We start from the raw sequence: 20,959 nt of genomic DNA, 5'->3' as shown, positions 1-20,959 counted from the left end.
TAAATAGCATTAAAAAACTATTACAGTTGGAAAAATCTGGTCCCATTTCAGTATTTCGGACTGAAATTTTGCTGCAGCTTAGAAACTAAAGCCTCCAACAATAGCTCTCTAATGAAAATTAAGAGATTGACTATATGCTATTTGCTCTGATTTACGTGATTCAAGAGAAGCTACTATAAAATCTGTGAGACAGAAAATGAGTTAGAAAAGTACAATTAAGCAGAAGAAAGTACTTCATTGTTGTTTTGTTTCTTTCTCTGAGATGAGACACGACAGAAAAACTAAGTCATAACCACAATTTTCCTCTACTGCCATGTCTCCCCTATAATAAACAACTTATTTGTGAATTGTCACTTTTATGTTCAGACCATGTCTGAAACTGATTGACATCAATTTCTGTGGAATAAAATGTTCATATTCACCACTACAGTTAATTATTGCCGCTTCCATTACCATTGACTGTGGATTATAAGTGTTGGGACATCATATCACAAAATCACCCAAAACTCAAAATATAAGACGAAAATATCACTCTAATGGGGAAAATTCAATACTTGAAATAGGCTAACAGATCATAGAAAAAGTTTTATGTTGATATTACAGTATTTTTTGATGACTGCTCTCAAACTAGAATAGTGTACACAGGAAAACAATGTTTAATAATTTCAATCAACTAGTCCTAAATTTCCATTGTCACTATAAGATAATATTATGAGTAAGTTTTTCTTCGCATTCTTCATGCTTCTTGTATTGTTTACTTTCGATCATATGCGTTTTTTGACCATGTATAAGTCTGACAAGTTGTTACAGTTCTCTCACACCATGCACATGGAAACAAACACAAAGAGAGGAGTTTGGTGGGATTTAGAGCCTTTTGATTGGTTAAATTAGTTTTAACAGGGCTTGACGGAGATGGATGTTTTCTCTCAGGTCTGAGGATTTACACTATTACTTATTGTTAACCAAACATGTAACACGGATTTTGTAAGTTTGTTACCTAGAATAGAAGACTTTGATATATCATCATTTGCAATTGAATTCAAGTAATTGCTTTCAGTTTGAATTAAAGTATTGATATTAAAGTACAGCAATTCTGAAAAGCCACATCAAAGTCTTCATAACATCACATGACAATCATTCTTTTTATGTTAATCACAAGAGGACAATAAAGAACTTTTATAAACGTTATACATAGGATTCTCTGTTTTTAAATATGTACAGCACTATTTAAAATGTTAATTTTAAGTTATAGAGATAACAGGTATAGTTATTTAACGATTAATATTATTCACAGTTGGAGTAACAACTAAATTGCAGCAACATGTCTCAAGATGTCTTTGCAACTGATGTTGCATTTGTAGTATTTCATTTCAATATGCACTAACACATAAATTCAATCAGTTCATTACAATGTTGTACAAAAGAGTTAATATTTAATTTGTAAGTATATACATGGCTAATATCGATTTATTTAAGCTGTTAATTTGCAGGAACATATTTACACAAATAATGCAACAGAAAACACTAAACTTTAATGGCAGATATATTTTATATCTAGTTACCCAAATTGAAAGTACAACAAATACCATCACCATTGATCTTCTACAACTAATTACCACATATCTGAATTTACTTAAGATATTGAAACTGAGATTGATAAAACGATCACCAGATAAATCTCTACATTAGCAAGAAAATTGCTGATATTATTTCTATTCTACAGCAGCACAGTCTCATGTACAAGGAATGAGAACCAAAACCAGTGCAATAGTTTCTCAGTTGTAAAACTACCGATACAACTAAAACAGTTAATACAGATTTATTTTGCACTGAAGCACACACTTTGCTGTGCATGAAAGCAGACAGAGTATGGAAATTACATATTGCTACTGTTCAGTTTGTTTCAGAAATGAATAAATATCAAAATCAAATTTACTTCATAGTAAATGCCAAACACACAGTGAAACTATAATTTTTTAGGTACTGAAAAACTAATCTCAGAAAATTCATCAAAAAAATATGGTTTTTGCTATTATGAATTTTTGCTATTATAGTGCTAAATTTTCTCATATAAATAGGCAGAAAACATTGATTATGATGTAGTATCTGTGAGATCTACATATCTGAAGTCAGAATTCATTGTATATCTGAACCGAGTTTATACAAAATTTTGATTTAGACACACATGAGCAAGGACTGAAAACAGCAGTTCTACTCACTTCCCTAGTTTGGATAAATTCTTTCATAGTAATCAAATACAGTCTCGATAAAACTGGAACGATAAAAACATTGGTGCTCAACTTTATGTGATAATCTGGTTTTCTCTATTCAGTTGTTTTCTCTTACATGTATGACAACCTTCCCCTACAATACTGTGTCATGAGTAACCACACATCTATGTAGCAAAGCATATTTTAAAAATGCAGTTATGATGCCTTATGTTGAAACAACACTGTAAGCTTATAACTATGGAGTGTATATATCGAGTGTAAACAACATTAATAATTCATAAAAGAAATTATCAGGGTTTGAAATAGTTTTGCCTTTGCCTTTGCTTCTGCATAAACAGATCATTATTTGGAATGAATTTTTCACTCTGTAGTGGAGTGTGCACTGATATGAAACTTCCTGGCTGACTAAAACTGTGTTGGTTTGGGACTCAAAACTTCGATCGTTGTCCTTTGCAGGACTTGTGACCTGCCCTCACAGCCTTAGACCTCAGCTCCTGCCCTATTTAAATGTTTAAATTTCTTTAGATAAAAATCAGATTTTGGTATGCCATATTTTTTAAATCAGACTAAACGATATAAAATAATTTCTTCTCGACCCCTAAAAATGGCACTGAAAAATCTGATGATGAATTTTTAATAGCTATGAAACTACTTGTAAGATTTAAAACAAGAAACAAAGGGTGCATGCAACAGACAATAGTAAAGAGATGAACTAATCATGCACCAATTGTGTACTGCATGTGTCCACATTCTTCATTTTAAATCTTACAAGTATTTTCATAGCTATTAAAAATTCACATCACAAATTTTCAGGATTATCTGTATGGAGTTACGTATCTGTATGGGACTAGGAGACATTATTTCCTTTCAGTCTTATTTAACAACATGGTGCATTAAAAACTGATTTTTATTTTTTGTATTTTAGTCTTGGTGTGTGAAATCTTTCAACTGGTTTCAAATGTTTTCATGAGATTAGAAAGGAGACGTGGTAAATTTTAGGTTTATTTCAATATCTCTTCTTGGTGATCCAACAAGTGTGTGTGTGTTTGTAGAAGAAGAAGAAGAAGAAGTCAAAATTTTTAGAGATTTGACCTCACATTGAGATTTGCCATCAATCATTCTCACAAACCATTCATGATTGGAACAGGAGAAACAGGCAATGGCAATGATACACAAAGTATCCTCTGCCACACACCAGACAAGAAAGTGAGTTAGTACTGCACTGTCGTCTAGTTCTTAGATATACTGGAAATTACATGAATCTAGTTCACTGAGAAGCTAGTTTAAAATCAATTGCAATATTTGTACCAAACAGATGGGCAAGAAAGTGACCGAATACAAATATATTAAGAAATAAAAAGATTATTGACTGCTCAATATTTCAGTGAAGCGTCTTTCACTGAGGTACAGCTTGAAGTGAAGTAAGCATTTAAACTGAGCTGCCTTTACCTTAAGGAAATGAAGAGAAAATAATATAGCTGATTACTATCTGTGTAAAAAAAAAAAATTGTTATAAGTGTCAGAATTTAACTGTGGAAGTAATGATAGAAATTAAGCTCTTGTCAAGAATATCACAGATTGAGTTCTCCCTCAATAAGAAGGGGAGATATTACGCCCTGTTTATAATGAACTGCCACAGTGTTATTCTGAAATTATTGAGGGATGTCACCAAAAATGAAAGTGGGTTTTGGTGTCTGCACCAATATTGATTCACCAATTATCTATTTATTCTCTTTGTGGCCTGTTATTATAAAATATGTCACAAGACAACACATAAGTTGATCCTGTCCAGCAAACCACTGGTATCAATTTTGGAAATACATAACAAACATCATAAAAACTTTTTCACTAAAGATCTGTTCTTGGAACTTTTTCTCTGTCAGAGTCACAGAGCTGTCTTTCGAGAGTTAATGATATGCTTTCTCTAATTACGTCTGGTCTACTTAGCCTCATACTAAACCTCATTACCGTCTTTCAGTCAGAGTTTTTACATTACATGAAATCAAATCGCACACCAAAAGTTAGTTTTATCAGTATCTGAGATGGAAGAACAGAATCTGTTTGCCAGATATTTAAATATGAACAACTGCTGGAGGTCTGGAATACACACACTAGGATATATCACTACTTTCCAAATAAAAGAGACACAGGGAAATATGTGGGCATGCAGCAAAGGTAGAAATTTGCTTAGATTGTTGGCAAAGTCAACCTAAAACATACATCCACCTTCCCAATCTCTCTCTCTCTCTCTCTCTCTCTCTCTCTCTCTCTCTCTCTGACACACACACACACACACACACACACACACACACACACACTTAAAAGTTCCACCTGACTTGGCAATCGAGAAACTTTCTTTCTTCGCTATATGCCTGTTTGATGTTCAGTAGTCTCCTATTTGGCAAGTGGTGATCTGTGGTCATATATCTTTTATAATCCGACCTAGGCTTTCCACCTGTGTACTGCACTAAATGTATTCATGAGTGCCGAACGTAACTGAAATTATTTTCTGGCTCCTTTCCATCAGATTAACATACCTCTACAAATAGTAAAGTTGGAGGATGAGCAATATTATTAGCTGCAGCTGGGTTTGTAATTTTAATAAGTAGATGCTTCTCTTCCGTCTTTCTGTTACACAGGTCACATATATGACTTACTTACTCTCAATACGTAAAGGGCATTACGGTAAATCTTATGAGGAGAGCTCCCCAGCGGTGGGACTGACTTTTTTGACTTTTTGAAAGAATCTATACGGTGATGTAGGTTTGTAGGTTAAGGTCCAAGAAACTCTATCCTGCAGCCATTCATGCTGGTGGGCCGTCATTTGCAAATAATTAACAAATAAATAAATAAAATAAACATAAAAAAATTTGAATTTTGTATGGTGCTTTATAGCTTTAAAAATGGTAACAATTTACAGAATAGTTGCGTAACATAATGGTTAAGGTACTGAGCCAACATGCAAGGATATGTGGGTTCATGTATCATCTGGATCTTTGAAATTTTTTATTTTTATATCTTTATCAAAATGACTTTTATCATTGTTTTTATTCAATTTATTTGTTTAAATGTGTTTTTTTCTGTTTCTTTGTCATGTCACATTAGTCATCAAATGAAATACATCATTTGCTCTCATTTTTCTTCCTATCGGTCATTGTTCATGTGATTTTGGTTATAGCTACGTACTGACTTTGATTTAATTTCTTCCATTTTGTCATCTTAATATTTTTGTCCATGTTATTGCATTCATTATTTCTGTCTCCCATTTTGCTTGAATTTCATTTTACTTATAATCTCGGTTTTGTTTAAATCATCAACCCTGTTATGTTGTCCATAGTGCAATAATGATGTATTTTTAAATGTTTGTATGACGATTGCCATTCAAAATGATACAAATCTTGTTTCAAAAAATACATCTCGACATCTCTGCCCAGTCAATATAAACAGATTATTTCGTCTTTTGGTTTTTAACGACAATCGGCATTTTCAAATGTTTAAACATTGTGATAGATAAATAAGTATTACTAAATTCAGAAGGACAAAGATTCCAGGTGGAAAAAGAATGATACAAAGAAAAAATAAGAGCAATTAAAGAACATTGATTAAATTTATGTACCAAAGGAATACAAAGAAAAGAAATAGCATGTAAACCAATTAATTGAGTAAAAATGGTGATGAAAGTGATTTCAATAAAGATGTTGTTGTTGTGGTTTTCAGTCCTGAGACTGGTTTGATGCAGCTCTGCATGCTACTCTATCCTGTGCAAGCTTCTTCATCTCCCAGTACTTACTGCAGCCTAGATCCTTCTGAATCTGCTTAGTGTATTCATCTCTTGGTCTCCCTCTACGATTTTTACCCTCCACGCTGCCCTCCAATACTAAATTGGTGATCTCTTGATGCCTCAGAACATGTCCTACCAACCGATCTCTTCTTCTAGTCAAATTGTGCCACAAACTCCTCTTCTCCCCAATTCAATTCAATAGCTCCTACCCATCTCATCTTCAGCATTCTTCTGTAACATCACATTTCGAAAGCTTCTATTCTCTTCTTGTCTAAACTATTTATCGTCCATGTTTCACTTCCATACATGGCTACACTCCATACAAATACTTTCAGAAATGATTTCCTGACACTTAAATCTATACTCGATGTTAACAAATTTCTCTTCTTCAGAAACGCTTTCCTTGCCATTGCCAGTCTACATTTTATATCCTCTCTACTTCGACCATCAACAGTTATTTTGCTCCCCAAATAGCAAGACTCATTTACTACTTTAAGCAACTCATTTCCTAATCTAATTCCCTCGGCATCACCGGACTTAATTTGACTACATTCCATTATCCTCGTTCTGCTTTTGTTGATGTTCATCTTATATCCTCCTTTCAAGACACTGTCCATTCCATTCAACTGTTCTTCCAAGTCCTTTGCTGTCTCTGACAGAATTAGAATGGCATCGGCGAACCTCAAAGTTTTTATTTCTCCGTGGATTTTAATACCTACTCTGAATTTTTCTTTTGTTTCCTTTACTGCTTGCTCAATATACAGATTGAATAGCAGCGGGGAGAGGCTACAACCCTGTCTCACTCCCTTCCCAACCACTGCTTCCCTTTCATGTCCCTCGACTCTTATAACTGCCATCTGGTTTCTGTACAACTTGTAAATAGCTTTTCGCTCCCTGTATCAATAAAGATATAAAAATAAAAAGTCAATGTACCTAAAGAGATTCGAACAAATAATCTTCAGCATGTGAGGTGAATACCGTAACCATTACACTATATAAGCAGGATGTAAATTTTTATGTTCTTAAGTGTACAGTGCATCACATGAAATTTTGAACTTTTTTTTCAACAGTTACTCGCAAATGAAGGCCCACCAGGGTGAGATTCCTCGGATCTTAACCTTCCTTGGATCTCAATCATTTCAAAAGATCGGTCCTACCACTGGGTTTCTCTCCTCGTTAGTGTTGACAGCCTGAACTATTTTATACGTTTTGCATAGAGGACAAATATACTAGCCTATGTTGTATCAATGAGGGGAAGATCTTAACAATGAAATTAGTGCACCAGATTCTCAACTGCTGTGTCCCACAGGGAAGAATTCTCGGGCCCTTTTTTCTTGTATAGTTGTCAACGAAATAACGCAGCCACAAAACTTGAAAATGAGTGAACTGCACTGATATTACATCATTTGCTAGCTGTGTCTAATAAGATAGTGGAAAGAGTAGAACTGCTGTTCGGCACAGGCAGAATTGTGTTTTTGTGCAGACAGGAAAGAACGGTCTCTCTGACACGTACCTGTAACCGCCGGAGGAGGACATCCTGCCTCGTCGGAACCGTCCTCGCACTCCTGCCTGCCGTTGCATCGCGTGGATGCCGGGAGGCACTCGCCACTGCGACAGGGCAGTTCGTTTGGAGCACATGCGGTGGGGCGCGCGCCGTTTTGGCCTTCAGTTTTGTACGTGTGTGGAATGGGAACAGTGAGTTCGGGGCGAGGATTACGGAAGAGGACGAATATAGGTGAGACACGGTCGTTAGTCGTGTGTGTGAAGCAGAGAGGATGAAATTCGTGAAAAGTGTGGAATTATGATCGGGATGAAAATATTGCCGAGATAAATTATTTCTCGGCAGAAAGTGGGGAACAGTGTATTACAGGTGGAATTATGTAGATCAAAGACGAGAAGTAGGGGTATTAGATTTGGCAGTAATATCGATGTAAGATCAGATTGTGATCGTTTGTTAGTGAGATAAGAATGTCCGTGTGTCGGGTTCCATAAAGTTAACAGCATGATGTTATGTTATGTGTTAACACATTTTTGTACAAGTTAACGACAGTATTAAAACGGATGTTAGGCATGTGAAGCGAGAGTGAGAGACAAACAGATAACAGGAAGTGAAAATTATACAAGCATTTTGATTTTGTACGATGCAGAATCAGATTTTTAATGAACATGTGTATTAAAAAGGAAAGGTGACATGACAATGATTTGTTTCATAATATAAACATGCAATTTTTTTGGTATTAAAAGTGTTATACACATTATTTGGAATGGGCAGAATAATAGCAATTTTTACAATCAATCGTTGTGGCATTGAATGTTACCAATTGAAACAAGCCAGTTTAGGCATAAAATATGTTTCAACAATTTGAAACAAGGAATGATAACAAATACCATTCATATGTCATGTGAGTCAATATTCAGAAGACACATGTGTCATATTAAGTGACACAGACATGGAACATAGTGTAATTTAAAAATTGTGTAACAATGTAGTGAAGTATATATGATATGAAAGAGTGAGGTATGACAACCATTTATAAGGCCAAGTAATTTAAGAACAAAACACGGATATGCAAAATTATTTAGGATTTCCATCATTAATGTGTTTAATGAATTTAAATATTGCAGTAAATGTAAAATAAATTTAATGCCATAAAGAACATGCAGGATTGTGCAAAAAATGATTAAAACCATATAAATGATGCAAAATAAACAAGTGTGCAGGTATGGTACAGAATTGCCATGCACAATTATTAATGGTGTGTTTAGTGATGCATTATTCGTTAATAAAATGGAAAGCAATGGTGCGTATGTGCGAAAAAATGTTCACAGGTTTTGTGCATGAGGAGAAGGAGAGGGGGAAAGAAAAAGAAAATAAAACAAAATTAGGAACTATAAAAAACTATTAAACAATAATACTTAATAATTAAATACAAGACATACTACATCTATTTTGGAATGTAATGACTAGTAACATACTAAATAAATCAAATAGGGTAATTATACTACAAACTAGTGGACACAAAATATAAAAAGAAAGATGATTAATGTGGATGAATTATTGTGATGTGCAGAACACTAAATATATTTCTTTTCAAGATGAGCTTCAAATAAGCACCAACAAAAATTGATTGATTGCCAACCTCTGTGCCAACCAATGTGCAGTTTAAATTTTAGGATAAATTTGTTTACAAATAAAATGATGAAATTACTGAGTATTAAAGTGATAAGATACCTTGTTTCACCAGATTATTTTCAGTATGCAATAGGATTATTTCACTGTGATTCCACAGATTTAAAACTGTCAAATTTTCATAACTGTGGAGCATGCAGATAGAATTTATGATCAATCTCTGTAATATATATAAATACATCACAACATGTTATACATATGTCATCAGGACTAGTGAATTCCATCTGAACGCTATACAGTTATGAATATTTCACACTATATAATCGCTTTGTTGTGGTAAATATTTGGAATTTTGTTCCTTTAACCTTAACTTTCATTAGGTGGGAGGGTCTTCACTTTTGAACATGTTTGTCATCTGTGAATATTTGAAGCATTTTGTCAGTGTCTTTCACTGCAACATGCTAACAGGTCACCTTATGGTTTGTGTGCTGGTTATTCTAAACCATCAGCAGTGCTATTGCACTATCCGTCTACCATGTAACCACATGAAATCTGTTTCTCTCAATAGTTAATAAATGTCAGTCAGAAAAAGTGACTTTCAGATTGATTATTATCCGTTTCAACTCCCTGTTCACATTTTAACTGCAGACAGTTTATAACTTCTTAATCCTCTGCCATTTCATTTATGTAACTCAGCCCCTTTTTTCTAATCTACATAAAATAAGGGAAAGAAAACCACTCACCTATAGCAGACTGATGTGTGGAGAGTAGCAACATTTACCAGAAAATAGTGTTCACAGTAGCTTTTGAGCTATTGCTCTTTCTCTAGTAAAAGTACACACATCCACATAAACACTCAAATGTGTTTGATTTTAATCAGTAAGTTGTTGTCACCATATCTCATTAATAGACAAGTATTTGGAAATTTTTTTTTATTTTGCATCATTCATTTGCAAAACTAATATTTCTGCATGCTGTGTCTTCTGGTGTCTTCATATTTTGCTGTCATTTCTAGTTGGGTAACCTACTTTGTAGTAGGTACCATCAAGTCTATACCGCACAGTTAGTGAAAACCCTCACTGAAAATATAATTTCTCAAAAGATATATACATAAGTTGTATTTCACTTAGCCTCTGCTCTCGGCACAGAGATTCTTATATAATCTTTAAGTGTAATCGTGAGATATAGTCAATCCCAGCCACACTTATCAGCAACAACAATAACTCTAAATATTGTAAGTGTAGTTCTCTTTCATTAATGTTTCACTATTTCATGGTTTTTTTATAATGGAAGGATGTGGACCCACAGATACTAAAAGAAAAAAAGTGTCTTTTTTATGCATGCTGACCTGAAGACTAATTCACTTTCATTAGGGGACAGACTGTATGCCTTGTAGAGAGACATGCAAGTTTTGAAACCACAATTTTGTTTAGCCACTGGATTACCATGCCCAACATTATTGGCTGTTCCTCACTATTGGAACATCATCCATTCTTCTGCTGTCTTTAGAACTCATTTGGCTTCTGTACAACTGGAAGTTTTAGGTGTGGCTACTACTCAAATCCTACCAGTTGCCCTAATCAAACATTTTCAGAATTCCTGTTATTCTTTGACATTGTCAATGGGGAGATACATGATCTTTTGATTTAAAACAGTGTGGACAAAAATCCTGTGTCAAGATAACAAAATGGCCATGTAACAACATTTGATTAGTTATTAACATTGTCAATTTATATAACTAATTACGATTTTCACTTTAGAATTATTTTTTAGTCGAGCAACTTAACTCTAAAAAGTACAACGGTGTTTAATGTGTGTCACACACTGAACAAAATTTTAGGTTGATCTGAAGAGGGCTCAGTAATGACTACTGGTGGTCTATAAAGAAAATTTGTGATCTTGACATAGGATTTTTCTCCACATTGTTTCAGAATTCCAGTTATAGATACAAACAAACAAAATAAAGCAACAGACACAGGGAGATATAAAATATTTTGATAAGGGAATTTTAAGCTCTGTTGCTTCCAGATGGATTAAATCAGATCCAATTTCTTACAAGAACACAATTTTGTTTTTTATTGTACATGCATACACAAAAAAAGTGATGTTAATTCTCTGCTGTCTGCCACAACTTCACTACTTTCATCCAGTTATATCTGTTGCATAGCAAAATTTTGTTTGCGATCTACAGGAGGTAGTATTTTAATTTATGGTATATTAATAAAAGTTCTTCAAGTTTGAAACCATTTCAGGAATTGCCAGTGGATGAGGAGCAATCACCTGGAAGCTAATGGACATTGAACAGCTTGACAAAGCTGTAAGCTCGAGAAAATTTTTTAAGTTACTATCACCATGAGAAGGTGCATTTGTACTTTGTGGTACACTGTTTGCATAATTCATCCATCTTATTTACAGTTGGATGGGAAAGAATGGAATACTGTTTTCTGTCTCCTAAATGTTCGATTTGACGATGTGGACGTAGGATGTAACAAGCATTTCGTCACGAAAATTGGACGCCCTCTCAAAATACAATGACAGTAAAGTAATTTATAAATGAAACAGACATCTAATAGAGTATTCTGGCACACATCAAGTGCAAATACTTTCTCTCTTTTTTTGTGTGCACGGTGCCACATTCTATGCGTGGGAAATTTTTGTGGGGTACCTGGATAATGGACGGTGCACGCAGGTCAACATTTGGCTCGGATAGAGGGGGACGGGCAGTACGAGGGAGCAGGGAACGTGGGGTGGAGAACTCTCCACAACACTGTCGCGTACGTACCGCTGAACTCTTTGAAGGTGAAGCCCTCGGCAGTTGCAGGGATATTGTCCAGAGACCGGTAGTTGCGGATATGGTCGTAGATCCGCTGCCGAATTTGTTCCGCATCGTAGAAATAGCGTGTCCCGATGTCCAAGGTAGCTACTGACTTGAATGGGTCACCATTTGGCCTGGAAAGGAAATAGAGAGTTGTAATAACAATACTACCTGCCCCAAAGTTGTCAAGGTACACCTGTAAGTGTGTAAATGCATATTACATTACTTTTGTTAGCCTTAAATTTTAATCCCTTCACATTCCCAGCATCCTCATAAGGTGATCCAAGTATGAAGAAAACCCTCTTCACTATGGAATTTATTTCTAGGGACAGTCATTAGAAAATGGTGAAATGAATGCAAGCATATAAATACTGGCAAGTAACAACATGAATTCAAGCATATAAATGTTGGAAAGTATCACTATGAAACGTAGCAGGGTGGAATTATTTCACTCATTATTATTCTACTCCTATTGATAACCATACTTCCTTTTTTTTTTTATTCTTTCTTACCAAATTGACAACATGTATATTATGTTTACCCACAACTGTCAAGTTACTGTTCGTTACAATATTTTATGGAACTTTTTTATTCGTGTTGTAAATCAAGTCTGCTAAGTCTTGTGGTACATTTAGTGTTGCTTAAAACTCTGTCATTTAAGATAAATCAATAACTGAAGTTATTCCATTAGCATGTAATCACCAGAATATTGTGAGATGATAAGAGTTTCTGAACTTAGCACATAGTTCTTTCACATTTCTGAAAAACCAGTTTTATTTTCCCAGCAACTCATTTGTAACTAAAATTGGGTCACACCAAAAAATACTTTCATAATTTGAGCTTTTAATTTTATTTGGTTCCAGAATTTGACAGTATGCTTTTGTTACCTCAATTTTTTCTAAACCTAACAGTGCCATTGATTGTGCAATTAAACAACTAATTTAAAAAAAGCTGAAATTAGAAGAACATGAACATGTAGATATTTCATGAAAGTTAGCAATCCACTGCAGAAGCATACAGTGTAGTAATAAAACAGTACCCTTGAATTTTAATACTTTCATAAACAGCTTTCATTCAGTTAAATCAGACTATTGGTTGATTCAATATAGTAACTGTAATGATAATTCTGACCTTAACTATTTTATAAACTAATATGTAATCACCAAAATCACAAAATATTTTTACAGCAGGTTATACGTGCCTAATCCAGACTGAAAATTCTTAGTCTGTGTTCAGCTAGTTCGCTGCTGACATCTCCATGCTGCTGATCTCATTAACCTGTGTAAGAGCCCACGCTCGGAAATTGTTACGATAACATCGATGTCACTCGTGTCGGTATTAGTAAAAATCCACCATTAGCATTTACTACGAGCACATCAGGTAGCAATGTGCGTATGAATCCATGATTAACTATCCACCAGTCAACATTTTATGGTTAAAGTGTGCCTTAATTATTTTTGTTAATTTCTCTCTGTTTATTGCTTTCAGCCGACAGAAGATGTATTGTGTTCAATGACTGTGCAATCAAAACCAACCTTGTGATATTTGCAACTCTATGTGAAAGTGCACCATAAACATCATCCTACTGTTGTTCTTGTTGTGGTCTTCAGTCCTGAGACTGGTTTGATGCAGCTCTCCATGCTAATCCATCCTGTGCAAGTTTCTTCATCTCCCAGTACCTACTGCAACCTACATCCTTCTGAATCTGCTTAGTGTATTCATCTCTTGGTCTCCCTCTACGATTTTTACCCTCCACGATGCCCTCCAATACTAAATTGGTGATCTCTTCATGCCTCAGAACATGTCCCACCAACCGATCCCTTCTTCTTGTCAAGTTGTGCCACAAACTTCTCTTCTCCCCAATCCTATTCAATACTTCCTCATTAGTTATGTGATCTACCCATCTAATCTTCAGCATTCTTCTGCAACACCACATTTCGAGAGCTCCTCCTCTCTTCTTGTCCATACTATTTACCGTCCATGTTTCACTTCCATACATCGCTACACTCCATACAAATACTTTCAGAAACGACTTCCTGACACTTAAATCTATACTCGATGTTAACAAATTTCTCTTCTTCAGAAACGCTTTCCTTGCCATTGCCAGTCTACATTTTATATCCTCTCTACTTCGACCATCATCAGTTATTTTGCTCCCCAAATAGCAAAATTCCTTTACTACTTTAAGTGTCTCATTTCCTAATCTAATACCCTCAACATCACCCGACTTAATTCGACTACATTCCATTATCCTCGTTTTGCTTTTGTTGATGTTCATCTTATATCCTCCCTTCAAGACACCGTCCATTCCGTTCAACTGCTCTTCCAAGTCCTTTGCTGTCTCTGACAGAATTACAATGTCATCGGCGAACCTCAAAGTTTTCATTTCTTCTCCGTGGATTTTAATACCTACTCCGAATTTTTCTTTTGTTTCCTTTATTGCTTGCTCAATATACAGACTGAGTAACATCGGGGAGAGGCTACAACCCTGTCTTACTCCCTTCCCAACCACTGCTTCCCTTTCATGTCCCTCGACTCTTATAACTGCCATCTGGTTTCTGTACAAATTGTAAATAGCCTTTCGCTCCCTGTATTTTACCCCTGCCACCTTTAGAATTTGAAAGAGAGTATTCCAGTCAACATTGTCAAAAGCTTTCTCTAAGTATACAAATGGTAGAAAAGTTACAACATTTAATAGTTTATTAGAAGTGTTTCACTGCAACTAACACTCCATTTGGTCACGAGTAATAATAAATATGAAAAGCATTCGAGTTAACTAAATCCTATGTTTCGTATCCATTATTTAAAAGCTTATTACAACACGAGTCAGATGCCACCTGTTTCAGTATACACAAGCAGCCCTTAGCAACAATCTTTAATTTTTAACTAGAAATGACAGTAAAACTTTTACGTAGGACGTTTTATTATGTGACGTGGCCTTTCTGGTGTTAAAATTGTATGACAAGAGCTGTTATGCTCAACTTTTACGTATGTAATATAAATTCTGATGAAGTCTCCCTTAGTTTAGGAGTCAAAACCATGGTCAATTTGACTATAAAACCATTGTAACCGGTGGGCTGTCCTTACTATAAAAAATATTTTCACGGTTGGTGCACACAGCTATGTTTAAAGTTGTAACCTTGAAGGTTCTTACTTAAATTAATTTTTTTTTTTAAAAAAGGGGATTTTGCTTTTTGGAAATCCTTATTATCCGAGCCTTAAGCCTCGAGTTGTTCTATGTTCAGTATGTGGCCTTCAGCCGAGCTTTTACGTGAGATATTTTAAGATAAGGCCTTTGGCCATCTCAAATTAAAATTTCAAAATTAACTTGTTTAAAATCTTTTAAAATTTTCAAATTTTCTTCTCCATCTGAAATTATTATTATCGAGGCCTTGAGCCTCAAGTTGTACTATGTTAAGTGTGTGGCCTTCAGCCGAGTATTTACGTAAAAATTCTTTTAAATAAGACCTTCAGCCGCATGTATTCCTTTAGGGGGGTAGGACGTCAAACGGGCCGACTTGGAGCAGGAGAGGCATCACAGGACATTTTAATTTGCACTGTCTATACTTCTACAAGTAAATTCATAAAACTTTGTCAGCATGACCAGGAAGGATTGACGACTCACACTCATTGCAGTGGAAGTTTAAAAACGTAGCAAAATACCTTTTTTTTACATGTAGAAGTTCGTCATTTTTTCACTTGCTACTGGCTGCATTTGTTGCTGTAGGTACACTTTTCTTCCTAAGTAAGAGAGATTCTTTGATGAATTTATCATAGCATACAAACAGTAGTTACAGGTGTATGAAACTCTAGAATTTTCCAAATCTATTACAAAACTGTGGAAAAAATTGAGTAATTAAATATAAAACTTGAATTTCTTCTAAACATGAAGTTTAAAATGTAAGAGTTCATTCATTTTTTCATAAATTAAATAAATTCTAGAGTTTCATACACGTTTAACTATGGTTTGTATGCTGTGCAAAATTCATAGAAGAATCTCTCTTCCTTAGGAAGAAAAGTGTACCTATAGCAACAAATGCAGCCCGTAGTAAGCAAAAAAATGATGAAATTTCACATGTAAAAAAAATGTGTCTTGTTACGTTTTTTAGCTTCCAGTGCTATGAATATGAATCCAGAATCCTTCCTGGTCATGCTGTCTTATGAATTTATTTGTAAAAGTATAGACAGTGGAAATTAAAATGTCCTGTGGTGCCTCTGCTGGTCCAAGTCGGCCCGTTTGACGTCCTACCCCCCTTAAAGCAATTGTAATAACTTGTTTTCAGGCTTTCAGCTGCATTGTTTTGAATCCTTTTAAGGGCATATGTGATTAAGTGTTTTTAGGAAAACAAAGTTTGTGTATTTTGTCCAACTGACCGTAACTCATTTTGGCCACTTTCCACAACCATAACCTGATCCGCTCGGTTCTGCGAAACCAGATTTCACCTAGGTTGGTTGAAGTGCCCTGCCCATAATGCTCCAAATGTTCTCAAATAGTGAGAGTTCCATCTACCTTGCTGGGCAAAGTAAGATTTGGCAAGCACGAAGACGAGCAGTAGAAACTCTTGTCATGTGTGTGTGTGTGTGTGTGTGTGTGTGGGCGTTACATTGCCGAAATGTACGCCCAGGACGTCTCACCATGAAGGCCGACAAAACGGGGCATACTGGGAGATCAAAAAGTCAGTATAAATTTGAAAACTGAATAAATCACAGAAGAATGTAGATAGAGAGGTACAAATTGACACACATGCTTGGAATGACATGGGTTTTTATTAGAACCAAAAAAATACAAAAGTTCAAAAAATGTCCGACAGATGGCGCTTCATCTGATCAGAAAAGCAATAATTAGCATAACAAAGTAAGACAAAGCAAAGATGGTGTTCTTTATAGGAAATGCTCAATATGTCCACAATCATTCCTCAACGACAGCTGTAGTCGAGGAATAATGATGTGAACGGCACTGTAAAGCATGTCCGGAGTTATGGTGAGGCACTGGCGTCGGATGTTGTCTTTCAGCATCCCTAGGGATGTCAGTCGATCACGATACACTTGCGACTTCAGGTAACCCCAAAGCCAATAATCGCACAGACTGAGGTCTGGGGCCTTGGGAGGCGAAGCGTGACGAGAGTGGCGGCTGAGCACACGATCGTCACCAAACGAAGCGCGCAAGAGATCTTTCACGCGTCTAGCAATACGATGTGGAGCGCCATCCTGCAGAAACATCGTACGTTCCAGCAGGTGTTTATCAGCCAGGCTGGGGATGCTGCGATTCTGTAACATATCGGCGTACCTCTCACCCGTCACGGTAGCAGTTTTGCTGTCCAGCGGCACCTGTCAGACATTTTGTGAACATTGTTTTTTTTTGTTCTAATAAAACCCCGTGTCATTCCAAGCATGTGTGTCAATTTTTACCTCTCTATCTACATTATTCCGTGGTTTATTACGTTTTCAAATTTATACTGACTTTTTGATCACCCAGTACAATACCGTCGACGTACTGCAATGCTGTAAGAGTGCTACGGGTGACAACCGAAGGGGTCCCGCTTTGAAACAAAATGGCACAACAGACCAGCACTCCCAGTTTTCAGGCTGTATAGTGGGTGACACCGAGTTTGCCATCCCCTGGTGTTCTGGGGCCTTCAGCCTGAAATCTCACCAACTGGAGTAGAATTGCCTTCAGTGACGAGTTCCGCTTCAAACTGAGCCCCGACATCCGGTGAAGACGTGTCCGGAGGTGCTCCCAACGGCAGTGGGACACCGATCTGCCTGCCGCCCGCCATACAGCCTCACACCGGAGACTGATGGTGTGGGGTGTCATTTCTCTATAAGGGGACCCATTGGCTGTCATCTCCGCCACTCTCACAGCACAGTGGTACACAGACGATATTCCACGTCCTACTTTGCTGCCCTTCACGGTAAGCTATCCTGGGCTTACATTTCAGTAAGATAGTGCCCATGAGCACACGGTGAGAGTTTCTGTCGCTTGTCTCGATGCTCGCGAAACCCTACCTCGGCAAGCGAGGTCGTCGGATCTCTCCCCAATTGAGAATGTTTGGAGCATAAAGGACAGGTCCCGCCAACCAGCTTGGGATTTTAATGATCTGACATGCTAGTCGGACAGAATTTGGCACGATATCTTTCAGGAGGACACCTAAAAAATCTGTCAATCATTGACAAGCTGAATAACTGCTTGCTTAACAACCACAGGTATACCAGCACATTACTGACTTGCTCAGTTTGTAAAGCTCTTTGTCTTGAATAAATCATACAGTTTTTCTGAAATCTGAATCATCTGTTTGTCTCTACATGCACATCACATCTACTAAAATTTGCATCCTGTTTGTACAATTCCATCATGGTATCTTTTTTTTTTTTTTTTGTCTTACAGTGTACGAAGCCATTGCAAATACCTGGTAGTATCCGCAGTAAGCTGTAGAATATGTATGTATATTATTATTATTATTAGCGAATGTCCCCATGGGAGAACGATAAGCAGGTGATTAACATTTCTTAATGTTCTTCTTATTTTCCCAGTATTTCTTCATTGCCTCCCCAAAGGCCTTCTTCCTTTCTTCGGTCCACTTTGGTCGGAAAGGTTTAGATTCCGTCTCTGGAGTAAACTTCCACTTGTCGATTTTTCTTCTGAATGTATCCCGGTCTGATGTGTTTGTTATGTCAATTTTTGCCTTTTTCAAATCCTTCTTAACTTCAGTTACCCAGGGTATTGTTGCCTTAAGTGATGTCATATAGTCCAATAGACGTTTAGTTAACCTGTTTCCAGGTAATCTGTCTATATGTCCATAAAACTTCATCCGCCTCTTCCTGATATCTGCCTCGATGTTTGATATTTTTTCGGTTGTCTCGGTAGTCTGCAGCCTGTATCCATCTTGTGTGTATCGTGGTCCTAGGATTTTTCTAATAATTTTTCTCTCTACTTTCTTAATTTCGTGTAAATCTAATTTTCTATTCAGGGAGAGTGTTTCACTTGCATATGTGACTGTTGGTTTGATGACTGTGTTGTAGTGTCTGATTTTAGTGCCTTTTGATAGACATTTCTTGTTATATATATTTTGAATAAGTCCGAATGCTTTCTTGATTTTCTGTAATCGGTTTTTTTGTGCTATTTTCTCAAGTCCTGTTGGTTCAATAACTTCACCGAGATACTTAAAGTGCTTGACTCTAGTTATTTCACCATACTTTGTTTTTAGTTTCGAAACATCTAATTTTGAGCAGATGAATTCTGTCTTCTCAAAGGAGATTTGCAGGCCAACCTTCTCAGCACATTCTTTAAGTGTCTCAATTTGTTTTACTGCTGTTTCTTCACTGTCAGTTATAATTGCCAAGTCATCTGCAAACGCTAAATAAGGGATGTTCAATTTTCCTTTACCTCTTCCTAGTTCAATTGGCTTCCACAAGCTTTGTTTCCTTAGTGTTACTTCCCACTCTTTCATAACTTTGTCCAAAACTATATTGAATAATAGTGGTGAGATCCCATCTCCTTGTCTTACTCCTGTTTTAATTGAGAATGGTTCCGAAATTTCCCCTCTGAATTTAATTTTTGATTTGGTTTCTGTTAGTGTTTGTTCAATTAGTTTTCGGGTTTTAGTGTCTAGGCCTCGTTCTTCGAGAATGTGACATAGAGACTGTCTGTCTATGGAATCGTATGCCTTTTTGAAATCAACGAATGTGCAGATTATTGGTTTTGACCTGATTGCTTTAATCTTTAAAATAGTTTTAAGGTTGAATATCTGTTCCGGGCATGATCTATTAGGACGAAAGCCTGCTTGGTAATCTGAAATTGTATGTTCTAGTTGTTCTTGTGCCCTCTTTAGGAGACATGCAGATAGAATTTTGTAGGTAACTGGTAAAAGTGAAATGCCTCTGTAGTTGTTTACGTCTGATCTCTCTCCCTTTTTGTGCAATGGGTGAATTAGTGCACACTTCCACTCCTCTGGGATATTTTCTGTCTGCCAAATTTCTTGGATGATGCTAGTGATCTCTTTTAACGAATTTGGACCAAGGTTTTTCAGTAGTTCAGCTACAATTCCATCTTCTCCCGATGATTTATTATTTTTGAGTTTTCTAATGTGACTATAAATTTCTTCTTGAGATGGTGGTAGTGAAGTCTCATTCGTGTGTTCTGGTTGTAATCTGGGGAATCTTGTACTTGGTTGTGGGCAATTTAGGAGTTGTGAGAAATATTTAGCTAGTTCTTGGCAATTTTCTTTGTTAGTTAGTGCCAATTTTCCATTCTGTTTCCGGAAGCAGAGATTTTGTGGAGTGTATCCTTTGATTTGATTTGCGAATATTTTATAAAAATCTTGAGTGTTGTGGTTCTTAAAGTTTTCTTCAATTGTGTTTAGCTGTTCATTAAGGTATTTTCTTTTAGTTTGTCTAAGTATTTTAGCTGTTTGTTTTCTCACTTTGAAAAATGTTTGTTGTGTGGTTTCTGATTTGTCACAATTGTAATTTAAAAAGGCTTGTTGTCTCTCTTCTAATGCGTTATCACAATTCGAATTCCACCATGGATGCTTGGATATTTTCTTTAACGGAATCAAATCTCTTGCTTTCTGTATAATTTTCGTTCGGAAATCTTTCCAGTTGTTTGTTGGTTGTTTATCCCATGCTTCTGTAATTTTTGATTCCTTGATATTTTTCAAGTCAAATTTGGGAATTAGTGGTGATTTCCTTTGGCGTTTCCTTTTTGGAGTGAATTTAATTTTAACTCTGGTAAGGTAGTGGTCAGAATCTATATTTGCCCCTCTGCGGACTTGAACGTCGTGTATTTCTTTCTGGAAGTCATAGGAGATCGCAACATGGTCTATTTGAAATTCACCAAGCTGAAGGTTTGGTGATCTCCATGTTTTTTGTTTCTTGGGGTCTTTTCGAAGTGATGTTGTCACGATTTTTAGGTTGTTTTGCTGACATAACTCGATGAGTCTCATGCCGTTCTTGTTTGTGAATTTGTGTGCAGGGTAATTACCGACTGTTTTTTTATATTTCCT

General features: G+C 36.2%; 1 protein-coding gene across 1 annotated transcript in view; it reads right to left on the bottom strand.

The window, feature by feature from the left end:
* Nucleotides 1–20,959, bottom strand: part of LOC126213609 (basement membrane-specific heparan sulfate proteoglycan core protein-like) — an 843,204-nt gene that overhangs the window by 784,454 nt on the left and 37,791 nt on the right. The window contains exons 6-7 of the mRNA XM_049941462.1: nucleotides 11,925–12,091; nucleotides 7,526–7,675 (exon numbers count right to left, since the gene is read on the bottom strand). Of these exons, the coding sequence (XP_049797419.1) occupies nucleotides 7,526–7,675; nucleotides 11,925–12,091 (317 nt within the window). The remainder of the gene's footprint in view (nucleotides 1–7,525; nucleotides 7,676–11,924; nucleotides 12,092–20,959) is intronic.

Source organism: Schistocerca nitens, chromosome 11 (assembly GCF_023898315.1).
Source record: "Schistocerca nitens isolate TAMUIC-IGC-003100 chromosome 11, iqSchNite1.1, whole genome shotgun sequence".
Taxonomy (NCBI): Eukaryota; Metazoa; Arthropoda; class Insecta; order Orthoptera; family Acrididae; genus Schistocerca; species Schistocerca nitens.
Note: the sequence above shows the minus strand (reverse complement) of the source record. Positions and strands in the feature narration are given on the sequence as shown.